Source organism: Pseudophryne corroboree, chromosome 1 (genome assembly GCF_028390025.1).
Source record: "Pseudophryne corroboree isolate aPseCor3 chromosome 1, aPseCor3.hap2, whole genome shotgun sequence".
NCBI classification, from domain to species: Eukaryota; Metazoa; Chordata; class Amphibia; order Anura; family Myobatrachidae; genus Pseudophryne; species Pseudophryne corroboree.
The window spans coordinates 1230632495-1230656000 of record NC_086444.1 but is presented as its reverse complement, the minus strand read 5'-3'; the positions used below and the strand labels follow the sequence as shown (position 1 = coordinate 1230656000).

At 48.2% G+C, this 23506-nt stretch overlaps 1 protein-coding gene across 3 annotated transcripts in view; it reads left to right on the top strand.

The window, feature by feature from the left end:
• The window catches only part of LOC134931597 (putative N-acetyltransferase 8B), a 57659-nt gene that overhangs the window by 19178 nt on the left and 14975 nt on the right, over positions 1-23506 (top strand). Inside the window, exon 2 of one of the 3 annotated variants that reach the window (XM_063925429.1) lies at positions 12565-14766. The exons of 1 other annotated variant lie outside the window; for it this stretch is intronic. In XM_063925429.1, the coding sequence (XP_063781499.1) occupies positions 12574-13242 (669 nt within the window). In that variant the 5' untranslated portion in view covers positions 12565-12573 and the 3' untranslated portion in view covers positions 13243-14766. Of the gene's footprint in view, positions 1-696; positions 1474-12564; positions 14767-23506 lie in introns of those variants that run through there. One more of the 3 variants, XM_063925430.1, reaches the window with a different exon arrangement.

Here is a 23506-nt window from a genome sequence, read left to right as displayed (position 1 = left end):
AGAAAAATATAGCGAGCGAACAACTCGGAATGACCCCCAATATTCAATCCTCTCTGACCTGACAATTCCAAAACTGCTATCCTAATCGCTAGAGTGATCCGTTAATTTCTTCTTTGGGAGCTGGGAGCTGTTCTACCCATGTGTGGTCTGCTGACAATGCTTGAAAACATTCTGATGTGACATAGTTGTAGCTCTTCTGATAGTCCCATCCGTGCTAAGTTTCTGTGCCTCTACCACCAGTGATACATTCCTGAGTTTCTGACCACTCTTCCACCAGTGTGCATTGTGCAATTCTGTGCTCCTGACACCCTTCTGTGTGCAATTCTGTTCTCCCTACACCAGTGTGCAATCCTGAGTTCCTGATCACCCTTCCACTAGATTAATAGTTATAGGTTATCCCATGGAAAAAACATTGGTGGATATCCCGCAAATATTAATTGATAAATAGGTCTCATAATGTCATTTCTGATTTGCCCACATTGCCCAGAGTTGGAGCATTACCTCCTTTATCTACAGTATGCTCAACTGAATTCTGTTGCTCAAACCATTAGCAGCTGTAACTGGTGAATTTGTGCGGGAATTGACATGACATCTGGCCAGTGATGGAACATTTCCACTGTGTGATGTATTAGAATTATTTCTGCACCTATAGCATGGAGCAGACATTGAATGTTGATATTATACCCTTTTTTGCAGAGTGGTAACATGTCTGAATACTTAATCCGACTATACAAGGACTCTGACTACGTTGCGGCCAGGGAGCTGTTTGCTCATGGAACTGAGGAGCACAGTACGAAATTTTATCACCATTTGTTGGGACTGAAACGTATCTGGCTTTTGCTGGTGGCTGTGTCCAGTCTTATGTTGCACTTTGTGTCCGTTACGATGTCCATCCTCGCAGCGGCCATTGCCTTAGTCTGCACTTGGTTTGGAGCCCAGTTTATGTACACTTCCTATGTTAAGTTCGCTCTTTCTGATGACATGTTGGACATCTGGAAATATTACCTTCAACGGGAGGGTTGCTGTTTCTGGGTGGCCGAGCTGGCCGGTGAGGTTGTGGGGACAGTGGCCGTTCTTCCTTCCTCTTATCCTGGTGGAGAAAAATACTTGGAGCTGAAGCGACTTTCAGTGTCCAAAAGACATAGAGGCAAAGGGATTGCCAAGAGGCTGTGCAGGACACTCATAGACTTTGCCCGGAATAGAGGCTGTGAGGCGGTTGTACTGAACACCACGTTTGTACAGTATGAGGCCTGGACTCTGTATGAGAAGATGGGCTTCCGACAAACACACACGTACTACCCACCAGAGATCTTGGGAAAACTGCTTGATTTCAAAATCCTGGCCTACCAATATGATATTCCACCACTATAAGAACCTACATTTCCTCCACGTTGTATCCAACATGAAATATGACTCTGTGAAGGGACGAAATAAAAATTGCTCCTCAATTAAACCAAGTTTGCTCCTCCGTCACTTGGGTACCGGGATGAAGTCATGATGAGCTGTTAGGGCCTAGCACAGACAAATCCATAATGGTAAGGAAGAGGCCTAGATTAATGTTACTTGGCTGTAGAGATGCTGAACTTTAGGAAATGATCACGAGTCACAACTCCACTGAGGTCCCCAAACTTCACACTTTCTTGCAAATAGCATTGGACTGGGGCATGAAGGGTCCACCAAGGAATGTAGTGGTAGGGGCATATGTTTAAGTGGTGTAGCCAGACACCATAGTTGTATGGCCAGTCACCACAGAGGAACTTGGCCAACCTTTAGGGAGGATAAGCAAAGAACAGGATGGAGAGTGGTGTGTCAGGATCACCCACTTTGATTTGCAGAGGGCTAATTTTGGTGTCGTTTCCAGACCAAGCACCAAAGTCCATCCATGATCTTCTCCACCAAGTTATTGACCTCTAGAGTAGGGGGTGGGGCCCTCAGGCAGTGAGGCTTACTGGGAATATCCCCTGCACCCCTGTGGGCCCGTCTGACCCTACCTGAAAAAGTTAGCCCAGGTGTCTTCTATGACATATTATTTTATACATAATATAGCTGCAATATTTTCTGCAGTCATCTACATATGAAGACAAACTGAACATCAGGGCTGTAGCTAAAGCTGTGTGAGAGGGGCGGACACCCACAGCATACAATTTATAGTAACATACATGGCAGCCAACAGGGTGGGCCTGTGGGGTCTGTAGTTCCGGGCCCTTATAGAGAGGGGGGCCCAGTCCTGGCTCCTACAATGGCCCTCATTCCGAGTCGTTCGCTCGTTAATTTTCTTCGCATCGCAGCGTTTTTCTGCTTAGTACGCATGCGCAATGTTCGCACTGCGACTGCGCCAAGTAATTTTGCTATGAAGATAGTTTTTTTACTCACGGCTTTTTCTTCGCTCCGGCGATCGTAGTGTGATTGACAGGAAATGGGTGTTACTGGGCGGAAACACGGCGTTTTATGGGCGTGTGGATAAAAACGCTACCGTTTCCGGAAAAAACGCGGGAGTGGCTGGAGCAACGGGTGAGTGTCTGGGCGAACGCTGGGTGTGTTTGTGACGTCAAACCTGGAACGACAAGCACTGAACTGATCGCAGATGCCGAGTAAGTCTGAAGCTACTCTGAAACTGCTAAGTAGTTTGTAATCGCAATATTGCGAATACATCGTTCGCAATTTTAAGAAGCTAAGATTCACTCCCAGTAGGCGGCGGCTTAGCGTGTGTAACTCTGCTAAAATCGCCTTGCGAGCGAACAACTCGGAATGAGGGCCAATACCTGGAGAGCTGCACAGGCAGCGCAACAACAGCAGGTTGATGTGCATGGAGGACTTAAAACACGACTTACCTGCACATCAGCTCTGTGAATTGTTCCTGTAGGTCTGCAATACTCCACCCATTGTAACGTCAACGGGTGGGGCAATGTGGCAGTCTGGCAGAACCTTTTTTTTTTTTTGAGGGGGTGGGAGTGGTTCCTATCTATTTTGTCAGTCCCGGGCCCCACAATTTCTGATGGCAGCCCTGGTAACATACAGCGATAGAGAATGGGAAAAGGTCTTGTTCACTAGAGCACTAGAGTTTATGACCCTGCACCAATAAATAATCCATAGTAATCCCACCTATGAACAAAAATGGAATAAAAATGGTTTATTTACCGCTGGGCGACTTGTATAAAGATTTTCTCATTTTAGCCCCTGGATGTAAAGCAGCAGTTTTACCAAATGCTAAATGTACCTATAATATTATGTCCAGTATGAATCCAGCTGAGAATATGGCCAGAAGTCTTCTGTTGTGACAGATAAAAAAAGGCAGATTTTTAATTAAATCTCTAAATATAAGTTATAGAATAACCCTGAAAATAATTGTTTAGGCATTAAAAAGTAAATTGACCTATAACACACATCCCCATGCTCACCGACCTGTCATACTCATCCCCATGCTCACCGGCCTGTAACACACATCCCCATGCTCACAGGCCTGTCACACACATCCCCATGCTCACCGACCTGTCATACTCATCCCCATGCTCACCGGCCTGTAACACACATCCCCATGCTCACAGGCCTGTCACACACATCCCCATGCTCACCGGCCTGTCACACACATCCCCATGCTCACTGGCCTGTAACACACATCTCCATGCTCACTGGCCTGTAACACACATCTCCATGCTCACCGGCCTGTCACCCACATCCCCATGCTCACCGGCCTGTAACACACATCCCCATGCTCACTGGCCTGTCTCACACATCCCCATGCTCACTGGCCTGTCACACACATCCCCATACTCACCGGCCTGTCACACACATCCCCATACTCACCGGCCTGTCACACACATCCCCATGCTCACTGGCCTGTCACCCACATCCCCATGCTCACCGGCCTATTACACACATCCCCATGCTCACCGGCCTGTCACCCACATCCCCATGCTCACCGTCCTGTAACACACATCCCCATGCTCACTGGCCTGTAACACACCTCCCCATGCTCACTGGCCTATAACACACATCCCCATGCTCACTGGCCTGTAACACACATCCCCATGCTCACTGGCCTGTAACACACCTCCCCATGCTCACCGGCCTGTAACACACATCCCCATGCTCACAGGCCTGTCACACACATCCCCATGCTCACTGGCCTGTCACACACATCCCCATGCTCACTGGCCTGATAACACACCTCCCTATTCTCACAAGCCTGTCACACACATCCCCATGCTCACCAGCCTGTCACACACATCCCCATGCTCACTGGCCTGTCACACACATCCCCATACTCACCGGCCTGTCACACACATCCCCTTGCTCACTGGCCTGTCACACACATCCCCATGCTCACTGGCCTGTAACACACATCCCCATGCTCACTGGCCTGTCACACACATCCCCATTCTCACTGGCCTGTCACACACATCCCCATGCTCACTGGCCTGTCACACACATCCCCATTCTCACTGGCCTGTCACACTCATCCCCATGCTCACCGGCCTGTCACACACATCCCCATGCTCACTGGCCTGTCACACACATCCCCATGCTCACAGGCCTGTCACACACATCCCCATGCTCACCGGCCTGTAACACACATCCCCATGCTCACAGGCCTGTCACACACATCCCCATGCTCACCGGCCTGTAACACACATCCCCATGCTCACTGGCCTGTAACACACCTCCCCATGCTCACCGGCCTGTCACACACATCCCCATGCTCACCGGCCTATAACACACATCCCCATGCTCACGGGCCTGTAGCACACCTCCCCATGCTCACCGGCCTGTCACACACATCCCCATGCTCACCGGCCTGTCACACACATCCCCATGCTCACTGGCCTGTCACACACATCCCCATGCTCACCGACCTGTCATACACATCCCCATGCTCACCGGCCTGTAACACACATCCCCATGCTCACCGGCCTGTCACACACATCCCCATGCTCACTGGCCTGTCACACACATCCCCATGCTCACTGGCCTCTAACACACATCCCCATGCTCACCGACCTGTCATACACATCCCCATGCTCACCGGCCTGTCTCACACATCCCCATGCTCACTGGCCTGTCACACACATCCCCATGCTCACCGGCCTGTAACACACATCCCCATACTCACCGGCCTGTCACACACATCCCCATGCTCACTGGCCTGTAACACACCTCCCCATGCTCACCGGCCTGTCACACACATCCCCATGCTCACCGGCCTATAACACACATCCCCATGCTCACTGGCCTATAGCACACCTCCCCATGCTCACCGGCCTGTCACACACATCCCCATGCTCACTGGCCTGTAACACACATCCCCATGCTCACCGGCCTGTAACACACATCCCCATGCTCACCGGCCTGTAACACACATCCCCATGCTCACCAGCCTGTCACACACATCCCCATGCTCACCGGCCTGTCACCCACATCCCCATGCTCACCGGCCAATAACATACATCCCCATGCTCACCGGCCTGTCACACACATCCCCATGCTCACCGGCCTATAACACACATCCCCATGCTCACTGGCCTGTCTCACACATCCCCATGCTCACTGGCCTGTCACACACATCCCCATTCTCACCGGCCTACAACACACATCCCCATGCTCACAGGCCTGTCACACACATCCCCATACTCACCGGCCTGTCACACACATCCCCATACTCACCGGCCTGTCACACACATCCCCATGCTCACTGGCCTGTAACACACCTCCCCATGCTCACCGGCCTGTCACACACATCCCCATGCTCACCGGCCTATAACACACATCCCCATGCTCACTGGCCTGTAGCACACCTCCCCATGCTCACCGGCCTGTCACACACATCCCCATGCTCACTGGCCTGTAACACACATCCCCATGCTCACCGGCCTGTAACACACATCTCCATGCTCACCGGCCTGTAACACACATCCCCATGCTCACCAGCCTGTCACACACATCCCCATGCTCACCGGCCTGTAACACACATCCCCATGCTCACCGGCCTGTAACACACATCCCCATGCTCACCGGCCTGTAACACACATCCCCATGCTTACTGGCCTGTAACACACCTCCCCATGCACTGCCTATCACACACATCCCCATGTTCAGCCTGTCACACACATCCCCATGCTCACTGGCCTGTAACACACATCCCCATGCTCTGCCTATCACACACATCCCCATGTTCAGCCTGTCACACACATCCCCATGCTCACCGGCCTGTCACACACATCCCCATGCTCACTGGCCTGTAACACACATCCCCATGCTCTGCCTATCACACACATCCCCATGTTCAGCCTGTCACACACATCCCCATGCTCACCGGCCTGTCACACACATCCCCATGCTCACTGGCCTGTAACACACATCCCCATGCTCACCGGCCTGTCACACACATCCCCATGCTCACTGGCCTATAACACACCTCCCTATTCTCACAAGCCTGTCACACACATCCCCATGCTCACTGGCCTGTCACACACATACCCATTCTCACTGGCCTGTCACACACATCCCCATGCTCACAGGCCTGTCACACACATCCCCATTCTCACTGGCCTGTCAAACACATCCCCATGCTCACCGGCCTGTAACACACATCTCCATGCTCACTGGCCTGTCACACACATCTCCATGCTCAACGGCCTGTCACACACATCCCCATGCTCACTGGCCTGTAACACACATCTCCATGCTCACTGGCCTGTCACACACATCTCCATGCTCAACGGCCTGTCACACACATCCCCATGCTCACTGGCCTGTAACACACATCCCCATGCTCACTGGCCTGTAACACACATCCCCATGCTCACTGGCCTGTAACACACATCCCCATGCTCACTGGCCTGTAACACACATCCCCTTGCTCAATGGCCTGTAACTCACATCCCCATGCATGCCAGCCTGTCACACATATCCCCATACCCGCCAGCCTGTCACACATGTCCCCATGCACAGTAGCTACTGATAGTAGAGCCCCTTATACACATTATGCCACACAGTAGAGCAATTTATTCATGTTATGATACTCAGTAGTGCTTCTTATTAATATTTTGCCACACTAGAGCCCCTTATTCACATTATGCCACCGAGCTGTGCCAGTTATTCAGAATATACAACACAGTAGTGCTCCTTTTTCACATTATGCCACACAGTAGTGACACTTATTCTCATTATGCCACACAATAGTGACACTTATTCATATTATGCCACACATTAGTGACACCCATTCACATTATGCCACAAAGTAGTTCCCCTTATACACATTATGCCACACAGTAGTGCCACTTATTCACATTATGCCAGACAGTAGTGCCACTTATTCACATTATGCCATATAACAGTGACACTTATTCACATTATGCCACACAGTCATGCCCCTTATACATTTTATGCCACACAGTCGTGCCCCTTGTTCACATTATGCTGCACAGTAGTGTCACATCAGTGGCGTAACTACTGCCCCCGCAGTCCTCGCGGTGGCTTGGGGGCGAGGGGCTGCGGGGGCGCCACTGACTTAGAACAGATTGACATGCGGACGAGCGTCCGCATGTCAATCTGCGGTCTCCTTCCCTCCGCTGCTGTGTTGGAGGGACACGGAGGGCACCGCGCGCGCCTCTCCTCTGTCCCTCCTGGCTCTCCGGCCGGTCTAATAAAGGAAGTGCCGTTCGTGAGCTCTGATTGGCTCACGAACTGGCACTTCCTTTATTAGACCTGCAGGAGAGCCAGGAAGGACACGGGAGAGGCGCGCGCTGTGCCCTCTGTGTCCCTCCAACACAAAGGAGCGGGGGGGGGGAATAGGGGAGCAGGCACTGTGGGGGAATATCTGGCACTGAGGGCATGTACCTGGTGGCACTGTGGGGGAATATCTGGCACTGGGGGCATATACCTGGCACTGTGTGGAGGAATATCTGGCACTGGGGGGCATATACCTGGCACTGTGGGGCAATATCTGGCACTGGGGGGAGCAGGCACTGAGGGGGCTTATGTGACACTGTGGGGGAATATCTGGCACTGGGGGCATATACCTGGCACTGTGGGGGAATATCTGGCACTGGGGGGAGCAGGCACTGAGGGGGCTTATGTGGCACTGTGGGGGAATATCTGGCACTGGGGGCATATACCTGGCACTGTGGGGGAATATCTGGCACTGGGGGCATATACCTGGCACTGTGGGGGAATATCTGGCACTGGGGGGAACAGGCACTGAGGGGGCATATGTGGCACTGTGGGGGAATATCTGGCACTGGGGGCAAATACCGGGCACTGTGGGGGAATATCTGGCACTGGGGGGAGCAGGCACTGAGGGGGCATATGTGACACTGTGGGGGAATATCTGGCACTGGGGGCATATACCTGGCACTGTGGGGGAATATCTGGCACTGGGGGCATATGTGGCACTGGGGGGGTATATTTGGCACTGGGGGCATGTACCTGGCACTGTGGGGGAATATCTGGCACTGGGGGCATATGTGGCACTGGGAGCACGGCCCTACCAACAAGCACTACCCCCTAGCAACGAGCATGACACCCAGTGCATGAAACCCCTGGCAATGAGCATGACACCCTGAGCATGAAAACCCCTGGCACCGTGCATGGAACCAAGAGCATGAAACCCCTGAAAACGAGCAGGTAATTTAAAAGTAATTAGAAGCCTTACTGTAGAACTTAATGTGTAATGGGCATTACGGTGTGTGGCATAATGTATCACGGACATTGCGGTGTGTGTCATAATGTGTCAGGCATTACGGTGTGTTGTATACTATATCACGATCATTGTGGTATGTGGTATAATGTCTCAGGATCATTGCGGTGTGTGTCATAATGTGTCACAGACATTGTATGTGCTATAATGTATCCGGGGCATTGCAGTGTGTAGCATAATGTATAACGGGCATTGCGATTCCTGTCGTCATGTGTCACAGGCATTACGGTGTGTGGCATAATGTGTCACAGGCATTACGGTGTGTGGCATAATGTGTCGGGGGCATTACGGTGTGTGGCATAATGTGTCGGGGGCATTACAGTGTGTGCATATTGTGTCATGTGCATTATTGTGTGTGGCATAATGGCTAAGGCCATTGCAGTATGTGGAATAATGTATACTGGGCATTACTATAAGGAGGAAAAATGACAAATAATGTAAGGGGCATGAATCAGGATTATTTTTCTTTCCCGTGGTGGCTAACGTCTGGGCGTGCAGGTTGCAAAACTGGGGTATAAGGTAGTCTTTTCCTGCAATACCACGCCCCTTTATACGAAGCCACGCCCATTTCAATGAAGCCACACACCCTTTTGGCGGCGCACATATTTGTCCCTTTACTACTTCCAATTATGGGGGGGGGGGGGGGGCGCCGAAGAATTTTTTGGCTTGGGGGAGAAAAATTTCTAGTTACGCCACTGTGTCACATCCACATTATGCTACACAGTATTATTATTATTTATTTATTTATGTATTTATTTATTTATTTGTATGGTGCCACTAAGGTTCCGCGGCACCTAACAAGGTACATAAACAAATAAGCAAAACAAGAAGACATCAACTTACAGTACAAGACAATGCAGGACAAGTACATGATATATAAACATTACTCCATCAGTGGTCTTTACAATGAAATAAGCATAAGGTGGCAGACACCGAGGGTTAGGTGTAATTGTAGGGAGTATTGAGTAGAAGATAGTCTAAGTAAGAGATGTAAAAGCACATGAGGGAGAGGACCCTGCTCGTGAAAGCTTACATTCTAAAGGGGAGGGGCAGATAGACAGGGGTGACACAGATGGGGTACATAGAGCGTGGAACAGAGGGTTAGGATGAGATTTGGCTGGGTTTGGTGAAGACGTGGGTCTTCAGAGCCCATTTGAAGTTTTGTAGAGAGGTGGAGAGTCTGATGGGGAGAGAGAGAGAATTCCAGAGGTAAGGAGCAGCACAAGCAAAATCTTGGAGATAGGAGTGGGAGGAGGTAATCAGTAAGCAGGAGAGGCGGTGTGCATTTGTGGAGTGAAGAGGTTGGGTGGGAGTCTAAAAGAAGACGAGGTCAGAGATGTAAATGGGAAAGGAATGGACAAGGGCTTTTTAGTTGAGTGTGTGAAGACTGAGTAGCGCTCCTCATTCACATTATACCACACAGTTCTACCCCTCATTAACATTAGGATGATGTGAAATGTGTACCATTACCGGGCCGGAGAGTGCACTGCAGCCCTGGCTGAGTACGGAGATTGCCACATGCCGCAGTGTCCACTGAGATGTCGCTCATTGTGTCCCATGGTCACACACTGTCAATTCGCTCCATGATACCACCGATGCACCCACACACCAGGAACACTGTCGCTGGGCAACAGAGGGTGTTACATGTGACAGCCTCAGCCAGTAAGAATCAACCTGATTCTTTTTGGCTATTGCTGACATATGAGACAGCCAACAGGAACAGCCGCAGCTTCAGCCTGAATTTTATTGGCTGCTGCACGTACCTGTGATCAGTGTAACAGGTCGTGGCCCAGTTTGCAGTGGTTTGCAGGCAGTCAGTTGAATAGCTCTGCTGTACTGTATACTCAATTCACATACAGAGGCTTATTTAAGGACACCAAGGTGTACGTCCATGAGATATTTATGTGTTGGTACCCCGGTCTTAGTACAAAACCGTATTCAAATATTCTGACAAATTAGTATATAGCCAACATTTCCCTGTCACACAGACAGAACCCGTCACACAGGTCAGATCAATGTGTCAGAATCTCATTTCTATTTGACCACTGTCTCAGGTTGAGTGACAGGATAATTAGGTGTCTATTCATGAAGCAGTGAAGAGTGTGGAGAAGTGATCCTGTGGGGGAGTTGCCCATGGCAACCAATCAGCTGCTCTGTACAATTGTATAGTATGCAAATTATAAATGTTGACTTCAATGCTGATTGGTTGCCATGGGCAACTTCTCCACTGGCTCACTTCTCCACACTTTTCACTGCTTCATGAATAGACCCCTTGTTCAGCGCATCTGGTGGTCACTGGAAATTGAGCTAACGTATTTGAGACATTGCTCTGACCCCACCCGGGATGATGGACATTAATTCTGATGATGTCTGTGATCCCTACAAAGAAGAGAAATAATGACGTCTAGGGATGAGGGAAGATCTCACCCAAGCTGTTATACATTCAAGACCACCCACAAATGGATGGGGGGATCGCCTCTTTCAAATGATCCGGCCCTCTAGTAGCTGTTGTCTGGTGATCTCGATGCAGCTTGTATAATCCCAAAGTCTATAGACCTAGAGCATCCTCTCTGTGTCATTGCGTACATTACATTTTCCTCCCCAATATATAATGTGTCCACCACATTTAGGATTATTTGCAGACATCAACCTAGGATCAGGGGTAAGATTTCCCAACCCTATGGTCTTCTCCTTGATGCTGCCCTTCCCTCACAGAATTACCATGAAGCAGACTGGGTAAGCCACCTTGGCCTATCACCAGATGAGGTGGCTTGGGAGAACATGTGGCTGGGTACCACTAAAAGCTTTATGTCCACTGCCATCTACAAAACTCCTACAAAGTGTACTGTGGGCGGTATTGTACTCCTGTGAGGATCCATTAAATGTGTCCCTCCGTATCACCTGATTGCTGGAGAAGCTGCGAACACAGGCACAACGGTGTCTCATATTGTGGTCATACCGTGTGGGAGGTACCTGAGTGTTAGAGTTGGGTCTCCCTACATAACCCAAGGTACCCTCAGGGCTCAGAGTTGCACATACAAGACCATAGGGAATATACAACTGTATCTCTGTTATGTGTTAAGGTAACACTATGATACTAAATGGTAAATTAAACAATCGCCAGGTCACTCTCCAAAATCTTCATCTTACCACACAGTGTTCCAGGCAGGAGGCAAACGTCCACACAAGATGTCAGCAACTGGCAGTTCTCAAAAACATGTCTCAGAGCCGCAACTTGGGGTGTACACAGAGTGCAGGGCCCTTACTTATAGCTATCGGGGTGCCTAAAACGGCATGCTGCAACATGTACATGAGGGTGCACTGGAACCTCTGTTATGGGACTGCTCTTCATTCCCGCTCAGGTTCTCCAGCTACGCCATGCCTTCCCTGGCCTGATACCATAATATCATCAAACACCCTGTGAGTGGCCACCAACAAGGGCAGATTTGTTTTGTCCAACTTAGCATATTTAGAGCACACATTTCTAGAATAGTTATTACTTTCTATATGCATTCCTGCTGTGACTTGTTGGGATATTCACGAAACGCGTGGTCAAAGTAGGACGTATCAGTTGGGGCTGCTACTGTTGGTGGCAAGTAGCCTAATTCTCACAAGCTATTTATAGGGTCAACATTTCTGCAAGTGACCCTGTCCTTATAAAGACTTTAGAATGTCTGAGATCCGCAGACTGTATGGCAGCAGGCTTCTAAATGGCGCTGCAGCTGGCATTAATGGAATAAGAACATTATTTTGGATACAAGCAATCAGCACTAACCTTGTACTTACATACTGTATTCTATATTTCCATTGTTGTTGCATCAATGTAGGATGGTCTATAGAGTAACAGAATCTCTTTTTCTTACCCACAGGACAACAAGATGTCATGCAGCATCAGACTGTATAAGGACTCGGACTATGAGGTGGTCCGAGAGATCTTTACTTGTGGCATTAAAGAACACAGTGGCACAGCCTTCCACCATGCACTTAGTCTACCCCACATTTGGGTCCTTCAGCTCCTCACGTTCCTGGTTCTGCTCCAGACCACGGGATCACTTACCGTCGCTGTTGTAGCAGTTATTGCTACTGTAGCTTTGCTATGGCTCCTCTGTAGATATATCTACTCTTCCTATGTCCAGCAGAGCCTGCAGGATGACATGTTGGACATCCGGAAATACTACCTTCAGCGGGACGGTTATTGTTTTTGGGTGGCGGAATCAGCCGGGGAGGTGGTAGGGACGGTGGCCGCTGTCCCACCCCATCACCCCGGCGGAGACAGGCAAGTGGAGCTTAAGAGGTTGTCAGTTCCAAGGAGACACAGAGGAAAAGGGATTGCGAAAGCCTTGTGCCAGACGGTCATTGACTTTGCCAAGCAGAGAGACTGTGAGGCGGTGATTCTGGAAACCTCGCTGTCTCAGTATGATGCTTGCCGGCTGTACGAGAAGATGGGTTTCCGGGAGAGCCGCAATTCCTGTCCACCACATCCTGTAACAAAACTCATTGATTTCAGAATCTTGTTCTACCAATATGACATTCTAAAGCATAGGTGAAAGAACAATAAAAATAATTTTACAAATACAGTAATTATATTGCTTGATTATAAATCCAGTAGTGTACAAAAAAACAATAAATCCAAAAGTCCCATAAATCCGTAACAGCCACTAGTAGGTGTGGTGCATTTATCAGTGTATACCTGGGTACACACTAGATGATATTTGGAACAATTTGCCCAATTCCGACAGATTGGAAATCATCAAGTGTTTATGCTCTATTTGTATGCCCCCTCAGTCATCAGTGAAGTCTTCTGGTCGGCCCCACATGCAGCCAACTCTGAAGATATTGTCAACGACAGCATACTCCTGGATGTGGCCACTGACTATATATATTTGGTATTTTGCAAGGTTGCACAGTGTGCATGCAAAATATATTTTCCCTGGGAGTTCAAGGGAAATCGTTGCTGACATTGCATCGTGTGCCTGTTGTCTAGTGTAAGGTCCAGCTGGGATGTAGCTATCAGTGTAAGGCACAGCTGTGGTGTATCTATCGATGTAAGGCACAGCTGTGGTGTATCTATCGATGTAAGGCACAGCTGGGGTGTAGCTACCATGTAAGGCGCAGCCAGGGTGGCGCTATCAGTGTAAAGGCCAGCCGGGGTGCACCCCCTGCAGATGTGGGTATGCACAGTACAAGTAAAGATGGTGATGATGACATAATAGAAATTGAGGAAGCTTGTATGGAAGTGCAATGTTGAGGGGAATATTTGTGTACCTTGTGACGCTAATGAGATAAGATTTTGAAGAAGATAAAAATGTTGTTTGTGTAAGTCATCCACCTGTGGCAGCAGTTCTAGACCATGATAAAAGGAAAGGCATTGTAATGCCTGGACATAAGACCAAAAAGCCACCTCTTGGGCGTGGGATTATTTGTAATAATAATTTGTAAAATAATAACAAGCTGTCTAGTGTTAGCTACAAGCAGTTTGGACCAGCCTATACAATCTCCTCCGCCAACATCCTCATTAGCGATTGGAGGTAGTCTTTCCAAATAATTGGTTTGTGGGGGCCCAAACAAACCAAGCAGTTCAGCCACAAAAATGTTAGTTCCTGTCGCTGAAGTGCTTGGTTTGTTGATGGACTCGGATCTCAGAGAGCCAAGCCCACTTGAGCTTTGCCAATGTGAGGGAATCCAAGTGGCAGCTCAGGTTTTTCCACCTTGCTCGGATTCCAAATTGAGGCAAAATGTCATCATCATGTTGTCAGATTCTCAAGGGCTTTGGATTCTATATGAGAACCCCATGGCTGTGACTTTCTCACAGTCCACGCTGCTGTGCTGTGTCCATTGTGCTGTGTGCATCCATACACTCTAGTCAGTGGCTGCTGGGCTGTGATGTGTCCATTGTACTGTGTTCAGCCATACACTTCAGACAGTGGCTGCTGTGTTGTGCTGTCTCCATTGTACTGTGTCCATGCAGTCCAGTCAGTGGCTGCTGGGCTGTGCTGTCTCCATTGTACTGTGTGAATATGCTCCAGTCAGTGGCTACTGCTGTGCTGTGTCTATCCTCTCCAAATATAAGCAGTGTGACTCTGCAGTGTCATTTGTGAATTTTGTTTTGTACAAGTTGTTGTGTGTGCTGTAACCCACTGCATTTGTTTGCATACATATAAGCGCTGTGATACCCCACAGTGGGGGTCATTCCGAGTTGTTCGCTCGTTGCCGATTTTCGCTACGGAGCGACTAAGGCAAAAATGTGCATGCGCATGGTACGCAGTGCGCATGCGCTAAGTATTTTTGCTCAAAACTTAGTAGATTTACTCACGTCCGAACGAAGATTTTTTCATCGTTGAAGTGATCGTAGTGTGATTAACAGGAAGTGGGTGTTTCTGGGCGGAAACTGGCCGTTTTCTGGGAGTGTGCGGAAAAATGCAGGCGTGTCAGGCAAAAACGCGGGAGTGTCTGGAGAAACGGGGGAGTGGTTGGCCGGACGCTGGGCGTGTGTGTGACGTCAAACCAGGAACGAAACGGCCTGAACTGATCGCTATTTGTGAGTAGGTCTGTAGCTACTCAGAAACTGCTAAGAAATTTCTATTCGCTATTTTGCGAATCTTTCGTTCGCTATTCTGCTAAGCTAAGATTCACTCCCAGAGGGTGGCGGCTTAGAGTGTGCAATGCTGCTAAAAGCAGCTAACGAGCGAACAACTCGGAATGAGGGCCAGTGTGAGCTGTTATTTGCAGAAAAAAGTAATAAAATGTATATATATATATATATATATATATATATGCAGTGTATATATTTATATATATATATATATATATACACACAGTATATATATATATATATATACACACACACACAGTATATATATATATATATATATATATATATATATATATGTATAGTTCTATTATTTGCACTGCTTCTTCTGTGTATTGTACCCCACTGCATTTGTTCGCATACATATAAGTGATACTCCATAGTGTGCGCTGTCATTTGAGAATTTGTGTGTTCATCGATATGGATAATGACCAATTGAGAAAAGAGCAGGAGCAGCAACCAAATACTAGCACTGCACAGGTACTTCAATGTCATCTACTAAAGCATACAGCGTTTAAGTCAGGGCATCTGAAAAAAAACCCAACTATATATATTTTACAGTGGTAAAGACAAAAACACCGCTAATAAAGGGAAAGTTTAGTGCAGTAAAACATAAAATTGCCAACATGCCATTCACCACACAGATTAGCAAGCAAAGACTCAGGCCTAGGCCTTTATTTATAATGGTGGTTCTGCAATTGTCAACGAGGCATCTTCTTTTGCCTCTCATGATGATTTTAGCCACTAAGGCAGAAGTACCAACTGTGTGTTCAGAACAGTCACACATTCCTGAGAAGAGTGTAGCGGTGTTCACTATATGTGAGTCTGACATTTCTCACACTGTCCTCACAGAGAAGCCTCTTTTGCCTCCTTCCACCATTTGCAAATGTGGGGAGCAGTACAAGTAAAGATGGTGAAAAGGACATAATAGAAATTGAGGATGTTTGTGTGGAAGTGGAACAGGATGAAGGGGATATGTGTGTACTACTACTATCTGAGGATGAGGATGTTGATGATGTTGTTTGTGTTAGACAGCCACCACTGGCTGCAGCTCTTACTTGTGATAAAAAGAAAGTGATTGTGATGCATGGGCATAAGACCAAATATTTGTTAGGCGCTGAGGGTCCGCCCGTCAGTGCGGCCCGGCGCCTAGCAACTAGGGACGCCGCAGGCAGACAGCCGCCGGCTCCCTAGCAACGCTAGACGCCGGGCGCACGGAGCCGCTTAGACCATAGCAACGGGGACGCCACTGTCGGACCGCGTTCCCCGTTGCTAGGTCTAATTAATCAGGTCAAATTGTATCCTGGCCGTGCAGCATGCAGCTGCACGGCATAATTATGATTACCCTGTCTGGATCCGGATTGGAGGGTTTCCTAATAAAAGCACTCTCAGGACTTCTCACAGACGCCGGTGTTAGCTTCCTGTTGGCTGTGTCAGTTACAGAGAGTTTCCAGTCCTGCTCTATTCGGTTGTTCCTGTCCTCAGTGATCCAGTACTCGGAATTTGTCATCTATTCCTGGAGTCCTACCGTGCACCTTTAACATCCTGTGGTGTTTGTGAGTCGCGGCGTAGCCGTGTGTTGCGGCTTGACCGCTTACTATTTATTATTTAGTTTTATTGTGTTCCGGAGCTTTTGCGGAGGATTCCGCTCCCACAAGTCCACTCTGGTATCCAGCGGTGCTGGATAGGAGTTACGGATCAGTGGATTTTTGGTTGTCCTTTTCCCTGGCGGTTTGTCCGCACATACTTTTGGTTAAGTTAGATAGCTTGTAACCCCTGGCCTGGTTGCTTAGTCAGAGGGCCCCTTGTTATCACCCTGTCTCGGATTTCCCTTTGTCTCCCATTAAGACCTGAGGGGGCATCGGGGTTGGGCAGACATAATCCGCCCTTCGAACGCGGCTGCCATGGGCTCAAGCAACCATAGTCTCGCAGGGGATTTCTGATAACACGGGCGAGACAACGGAGTTAGGGCGCCAGGGGTTACTAGGCTTCCCTGTTCCCGTAACCAGCATATCTTTCCAGTACTCAGACCTCTGCCATAAGATCTCATCTGGTCTGGAGTACGGGAATCATAACATTAACACCGGCCATACTAAAATTTAAAATTAACAGGAGTTAATTTTTTCCCTTATTCAGTTGGGAGAATTGTCAGCCTCATGAATCCCACCGGTGTTGGGCCAAATCCGGGCCAGCTTTTAGTTAGCCAGATTCAAGAGCTTACTCAGATGGTTCAGGATCTGTCCCTTCGGGTGAGGTCACAGGAAGATCTGTTACGGACTTCCCCGAGGGTCATTCCTGAACCAAAAATGCATCTGCCTGACCGTTTTTCTGGGGATAGAAAGCAGTTTTTTAATTTTAAAGAGTCTTGTAAACTGTATTTTCGTTTAAGACCAGTCTCCTCAGGTACGGAATCTCAGCGGGTAGGAATTATTATTTCTCTGCTACAGGGGGATCCTCAGACCTGGGCTTTTGGTTTAAAGACAGACGATCCAGCTTTATTGTCTGTAGACGCCTTTCTGGGGTCCTTAGGGCTTTTGTATGACGACCCTGATAGAGAGGCATCCGCCGAGAGTCAGTTGCGTGCTCTCAGACAGGGTAGGAATCCCGCAGAGATTTATTGTACGGAGTTTCGCCGTTGGTCGAACGACTGTGGATGGAATGACCCAGCCCTGCGCAGTCAGTTTCGCCTCGGCTTATCTGAGTCTATAAAAGACAGTCTCCTTCAGTATCCCGCTCCTGAGACTCTCGATAAACTCATGGAGCTCTCTATTAAGATTGATCGTCGTCTCAGGGAGCGGAGGGCTGAAAAAGGAGCATCTGTCGGGTCTACTCCTTGTGTTTTTTCCATTCCTGTGGACATAGAGGAGCCCATGCAGATAGGCCTCTCCAAACTGTCTCCTGAAGAAAGAACCAGAAGGCAAAATTCTGGTCTTTGTTTATACTGTGGGGGTAAGGGACATTTTGCCCGTAGTTGTCCGAACAAGTCGGGAAACGCCTCGACCAAGTGAGTTGTGAGGGGGTTCACTTTGGTTTACAGCTTATCTCCTCAAATAATTCACTGTTAGTTCCAGCTAAAGTTTCCTTTGGCAGCCTCTGTTCCTCGGTCTCGGCTTTTGTGGACAGTGGAGCTGCAGGGAACTTTATGGATTTAACATGGGCCAAGGCCTTAGGTATTCCTCAGTTAGCCTTGGGTAGGTGTATCACCATGCATGGTTTAGATGGGAGTCCCTTGTCCAATGGGGTTATTTCTCTCTGTACACCTTCTGTTCTTCTTTCGGTAGGAGCTCTGCATTCTGAAAAGATTGAGTTTTTCCTTACCCATTGCCCAGCAGTTCCTGTGGTTCTGGGTCACCCTTGGCTGGCCTTTCATAATCCCATCATTGATTGGCAGTTGGGGGAGATCTTACAATGGGGTACCATCTGTAATAAAGAATGTATTACGCTTCCCATCAGAATTGCTGCTGTCATTCCCGCACCCATTCCTGTGGAATACCAGGATTTTGTTGATGTATTTTCCAAGGGCAATGCGGATATTCTGCCTCCCCATAGGCCTTATGATTGTGCTATTGAGTTAATTCCTGGTGCCACTTTGCCTAAGGGAAGGTTATATGCATTGTCCGGACCTGAAACTGTGGCCATGAATGAGTATGTTAAAGAAAGCCTAGGGAAAGGATTTATCAGGCCATCTAAATCCCCTTTAAGTGCAGGCTTCTTCTTCGTGGAGAAGAAGGATGGATCACTCAGACCTTGCATTGACTTTAGAGCCTTGAATAAAATCTCAGTAAAGAATACTTACCCTTTGCCGCTGATTTCTGTCCTCTTTGATCAGCTACGTTCGGCTGTGATTTTTTCTAAGATTGACCTAAGAGGAGCATATAACCTCATCAGAATCAAGTCAGGGGATGAGTGGAAAACGGCATTCAGTACTCAGTCAGGCCACTATGAGTATCTGGTTATGCCATTCGGCCTGTCCAACGCTCCGGCAGTTTTCCAGGATCTCATTAACGATGTGCTCCGTGAATTTCTTGGAAGATTCGTTGTAGTCTACTTAGACGATATTTTGATATATTCTGACTCTATTGAACAACATGTTACCCAGGTGCGTCAGGTTCTAAAAAAATTACGTGAAAATCACCTATATGCCAAGCTGGAGAAGTGTGAATTTCATGTCACGGAGGTATCCTTTTTAGGGTACATTATTTCCCCTCGGGGATTCTGTATGGAACCAAAGAAGCTCCAAGCCATCCTTAGTTGGGCGCAACCCACCAATTTAAAAGCAATTCAGCGCTTTTTAGGGTTTGCGAATTACTATAGAAGATTTATTCACTCTTTCTCTGACCTAGTTGCTCCCATTGTGGCACTGACTAAAAAGGGAGCAGATCCTACCAACTGGTCACGTGAAGCGGAGTTATCTTTTCAGGCCTTGAAACAAGCCTTTGTCTCAGCCCCTGTCCTCAGACATCCCAACCCAGAATTGCCTTTCATTGTTGAGGTCGATGCCTCGGAGGTTGGAGTAGGGGCTATCCTGTCTCAGAAGGATCCGGATTCCCTAGAATTACATCCTTGTGCCTTTATGTCCAGGAAATTCTCATCTGCTGAATCCAACTACGATGTTGGTAACCGGGAATTACTGGCTATTAAATGGGCTTTCGAAGAGTGGAGACATTGGCTTGAAGGAGCCACTCATACCATTTCAGTTTTGACTGATCACAAAAATCTTCAGTACATTGAATCAGCTAAACGGCTGAATGCCCGGCAAGCTCGTTGGGCTTTATTTTTTACTCGTTTCAAGTTCATTATCACCTTCAGGCCAGGTTCCAAGAATACCAAGGCAGATGCCCTGTCACGCAGTTTTCTTCCAGTTCAAGACAACAGTCCTGTTACTCCCATACTTCCGTCTTCAGTCATTCGGGCAGGCCTCACACAGGATTTATTTACCCAGTTGAAGCAGCTTCAACATCAAGCTCCTGGTAATACTCCTGCTGGTCGTCTTTTTGTCCCCGAGTTTTTGAGAGCAACGGTTTTGACGGAGTTTCACGATAGCAAAGTTGCCGGGCATCCGGGGATCGCTAAAACTTTTGAATTAGTTTCCCGCTCGGTATGGTGGCCTGGTCTTTCCAAAGACATTAAGGAATTTGTTTTTTCTTGTCAGGTCTGTGCACAGCATAAGGTTCCCCGTTCCTTGCCTATCGGTCAACTTTTGCCCTTGAATGTTCCTCTTAGGCCATGGTCTCATATTTCCATGGATTTTATGGTGGACCTTCCTCTGTCAGCCGGATGCCGAGTCATATGGGTGGTAGTGGACCGTTTTAGCAAAATGGCCCATTTTATTGCTCTTCCCCGATTGCCATCTGCCCAGGGATTGGCAGTCTTGTTCCTCCGCCATGTTTTCAGACTCCATGGGTTACCCACTGATATTGTTTCTGATCGGGGTCCACAATTCATTGCACAATTTTGGAAGTCTTTTTGTGCCTCATTGAAGATGAAATTATCTTTAACGTCTGGCTACCATCCCCAATCCAACGGGCAGACTGAGCGAGTCAATCAATCATTAAAACAATATTTGCGTTTGTACTCGGCCAAACTCCAAAATGACTGGTCTGAGTTTCTTCCGTTAGCAGAGTTTGCTTACAACAATGCCTGTCATTCCTCCACCAATGTATCTCCATTTTTTACAGTTTTTGGTTTTCACCCCAGAGCTAATTCCTTTTTTCAACATTCCTCTGTCTCCTCACTGACCTTGACCTCTCATCTCAAACTCATTTGGAGAAAAGTGCACCTGGCTCTCAGAAAAGCGGCATTTCGGGAGAAAAATTTTTCTGACAGGCTCCGGCGGCCGTGCACTTTTAAAGTTGGAGATAGGGTATGGTTGTCGACTCGCAACATTAAACTTCGACAAACCTCAGCCAGATTGGGTCCTAAATTTATTGGACCATTTCATATTATCAAAAAAGTCAATCCAGTGGCTTTCCGGTTACGGTTACCAAAAACTTTACGGATCGGAAATACCTTCCATTGCTCCTTGTTAAAACCATATGTTTCGTCCAGTAAATTTCCTCGCAAGATCTCTCAGGGGAAATCACCAATAGACGTACAGGGTCAGCAGGAGTTCTTAGTGGAGAAGGTTCTCGATTCCAAGTTGTCCCGGGGTCGGCTTTATTTTTTGGTACATTGGAGAGGTTATGGTCCAGAAGAAAGGTCTTGGGTCCTGGACGAGGATCTCCATGCCCCGAGGCTCAAAAGGGCATTTTTTCGAGAATTTCCTCAGAAACCTGGCCTTAGGGGTTCCTTGACCCCTCCTCAAGGGGGGGGGTACTGTTAGGCGCCGAGGGTCCGCCCGTCAGTGCGGCCCGGCGCCTAGCAACTAGGGACGCCGCAGGCAGACAGCCGCCGGCTCCCTAGCAACGCTAGACGCCGGGCGCACGGAGCCGCTTAGACCATAGCAACGGGGACGCCACTGTCGGACCGCGTTCCCCATTGCTAGGTCTAATTAATCAGGTCAAATTGTATCCTGGCCATGCAGCATGCAGCTGCACGGCATAATTATGATTACCCTGTCTGGATCCGGATTGGAGGGTTTCCTAATAAAAGCACTCTCAGGACTTCTCACAGACGCCGGTGTTAGCTTCCTGTTGGCTGTGTCAGTTACAGAGAGTTTCCAGTCCTGCTCTATTCGGTTGTTCCTGTCCTCAGTGATCCAGTACTCGGAATTTGTCATCTATTCCTGGAGTCCTACCGAGCACCTTTAACATCCTGTGGTGTTCGTGAGTCGCGGCGTAGCCGTGTGTTGCGGCTTGACCGCTTACTATTTATTATTTAGTTTTATTGTGTTCCGGAGCTTTTGCGGAGGATTCCGCTCCCACAAGTCCACTCTGGTATCCAGCGGTGCTGGATAGGAGTTACGGATCAGTGGATTTTTGGTTGTCCTTTTCCCTGGCGGTTTGTCCGCACATACTTTTGGTTAAGTTAGATAGCTTGTAACCCCTGGCCTGGTTGCTTAGTCAGAGGGCCCCTTGTTATCACCCTGTCTCGGATTTCCCTTTGTCTCCCATTAAGACCTGAGGGGGCATCGGGGTTGGGCAGACATAATCCGCCCTTCGAACGCGGCTGCCATGGGCTCAAGCAACCATAGTCTCGCAGGGGATTTCTGATAACATGGGCGAGACAACGGAGTTAGGGCGCCAGGGGTTACTAGGCTTCCCTGTTCCCGTAACCAGCATATCTTTCCAGTACTCAGACCTCTGCCATAAGATCTCATCTGGTCTGGAGTACGGGAATCATAACAATATTGTAAGCCACCTCTTTGAATAATTTTTACCAAAATCCTGACAATGTTTGTGAAGGCATCTGCATCATTTGTGAGGCCAAAGTTAGTATAGGTAGGGATGTTGGCCAGCTAGGCACCTCCTCCATGTTATGTCATTTGTGGCAAGTTCATAACTTTTATTTTACAAGATCATAATGTTATTAACACCCTCATCATCAACCTCCTCATTAGTCATCGGAGGTAGTCCTTCCAAAAAATTGGCTTGTGTGGGCCCAAACAAACTAAACACCTCTGCCACAAAAGTGGCAGGCCCTGTCGCTGAAGTGCTTGGTTTGTTAAACTGTGCAGGTCCTTTTAAATATCCAACATAAAAGTGGTGGGAGGCAGGGGCTGGCTGCCATCTTTTTTTAGCCTAGGGGCAAACATAGCGTGTGGCCCTGGCTTTTGTAACAACAAACTGTACTGGAAAAATTAGTGTAACAAAATCTTGCAGGAGTGGTTTTTCTAGTACTTAAGACAACCTAATTGTAATGTCTAAAATTAGGAAGCCAGAGATGCAATAATCCACCTTGGATACGCAGGATAACATTATTAATGGATCAGAGTCATAACTACATCTTGGTGTCCTGTGTCAGAAAGAGAATTGGTACAGCCTCAACATTCCAAATGGGGACAGTGCATTCCCAATGGTATGTGGCTTCATGGAGAAGGGGCATGACCACAGAATAGTACAATTTCACATTACACCACACAGTAATGTCCAATATTCAAATTACACCACACAGTGGTGCGCTTTATACACATTACGCCACACAGTAGTGCCCATTATACACATTATGCCACACAGTAGTGCCCTTTATACACATTATGCCACATAGTAGTGCCCATTATACACATTACGTCACACAGCAGTGCCCCTTATACACATTACGCCACACAGTAGTGTCCATTTTTC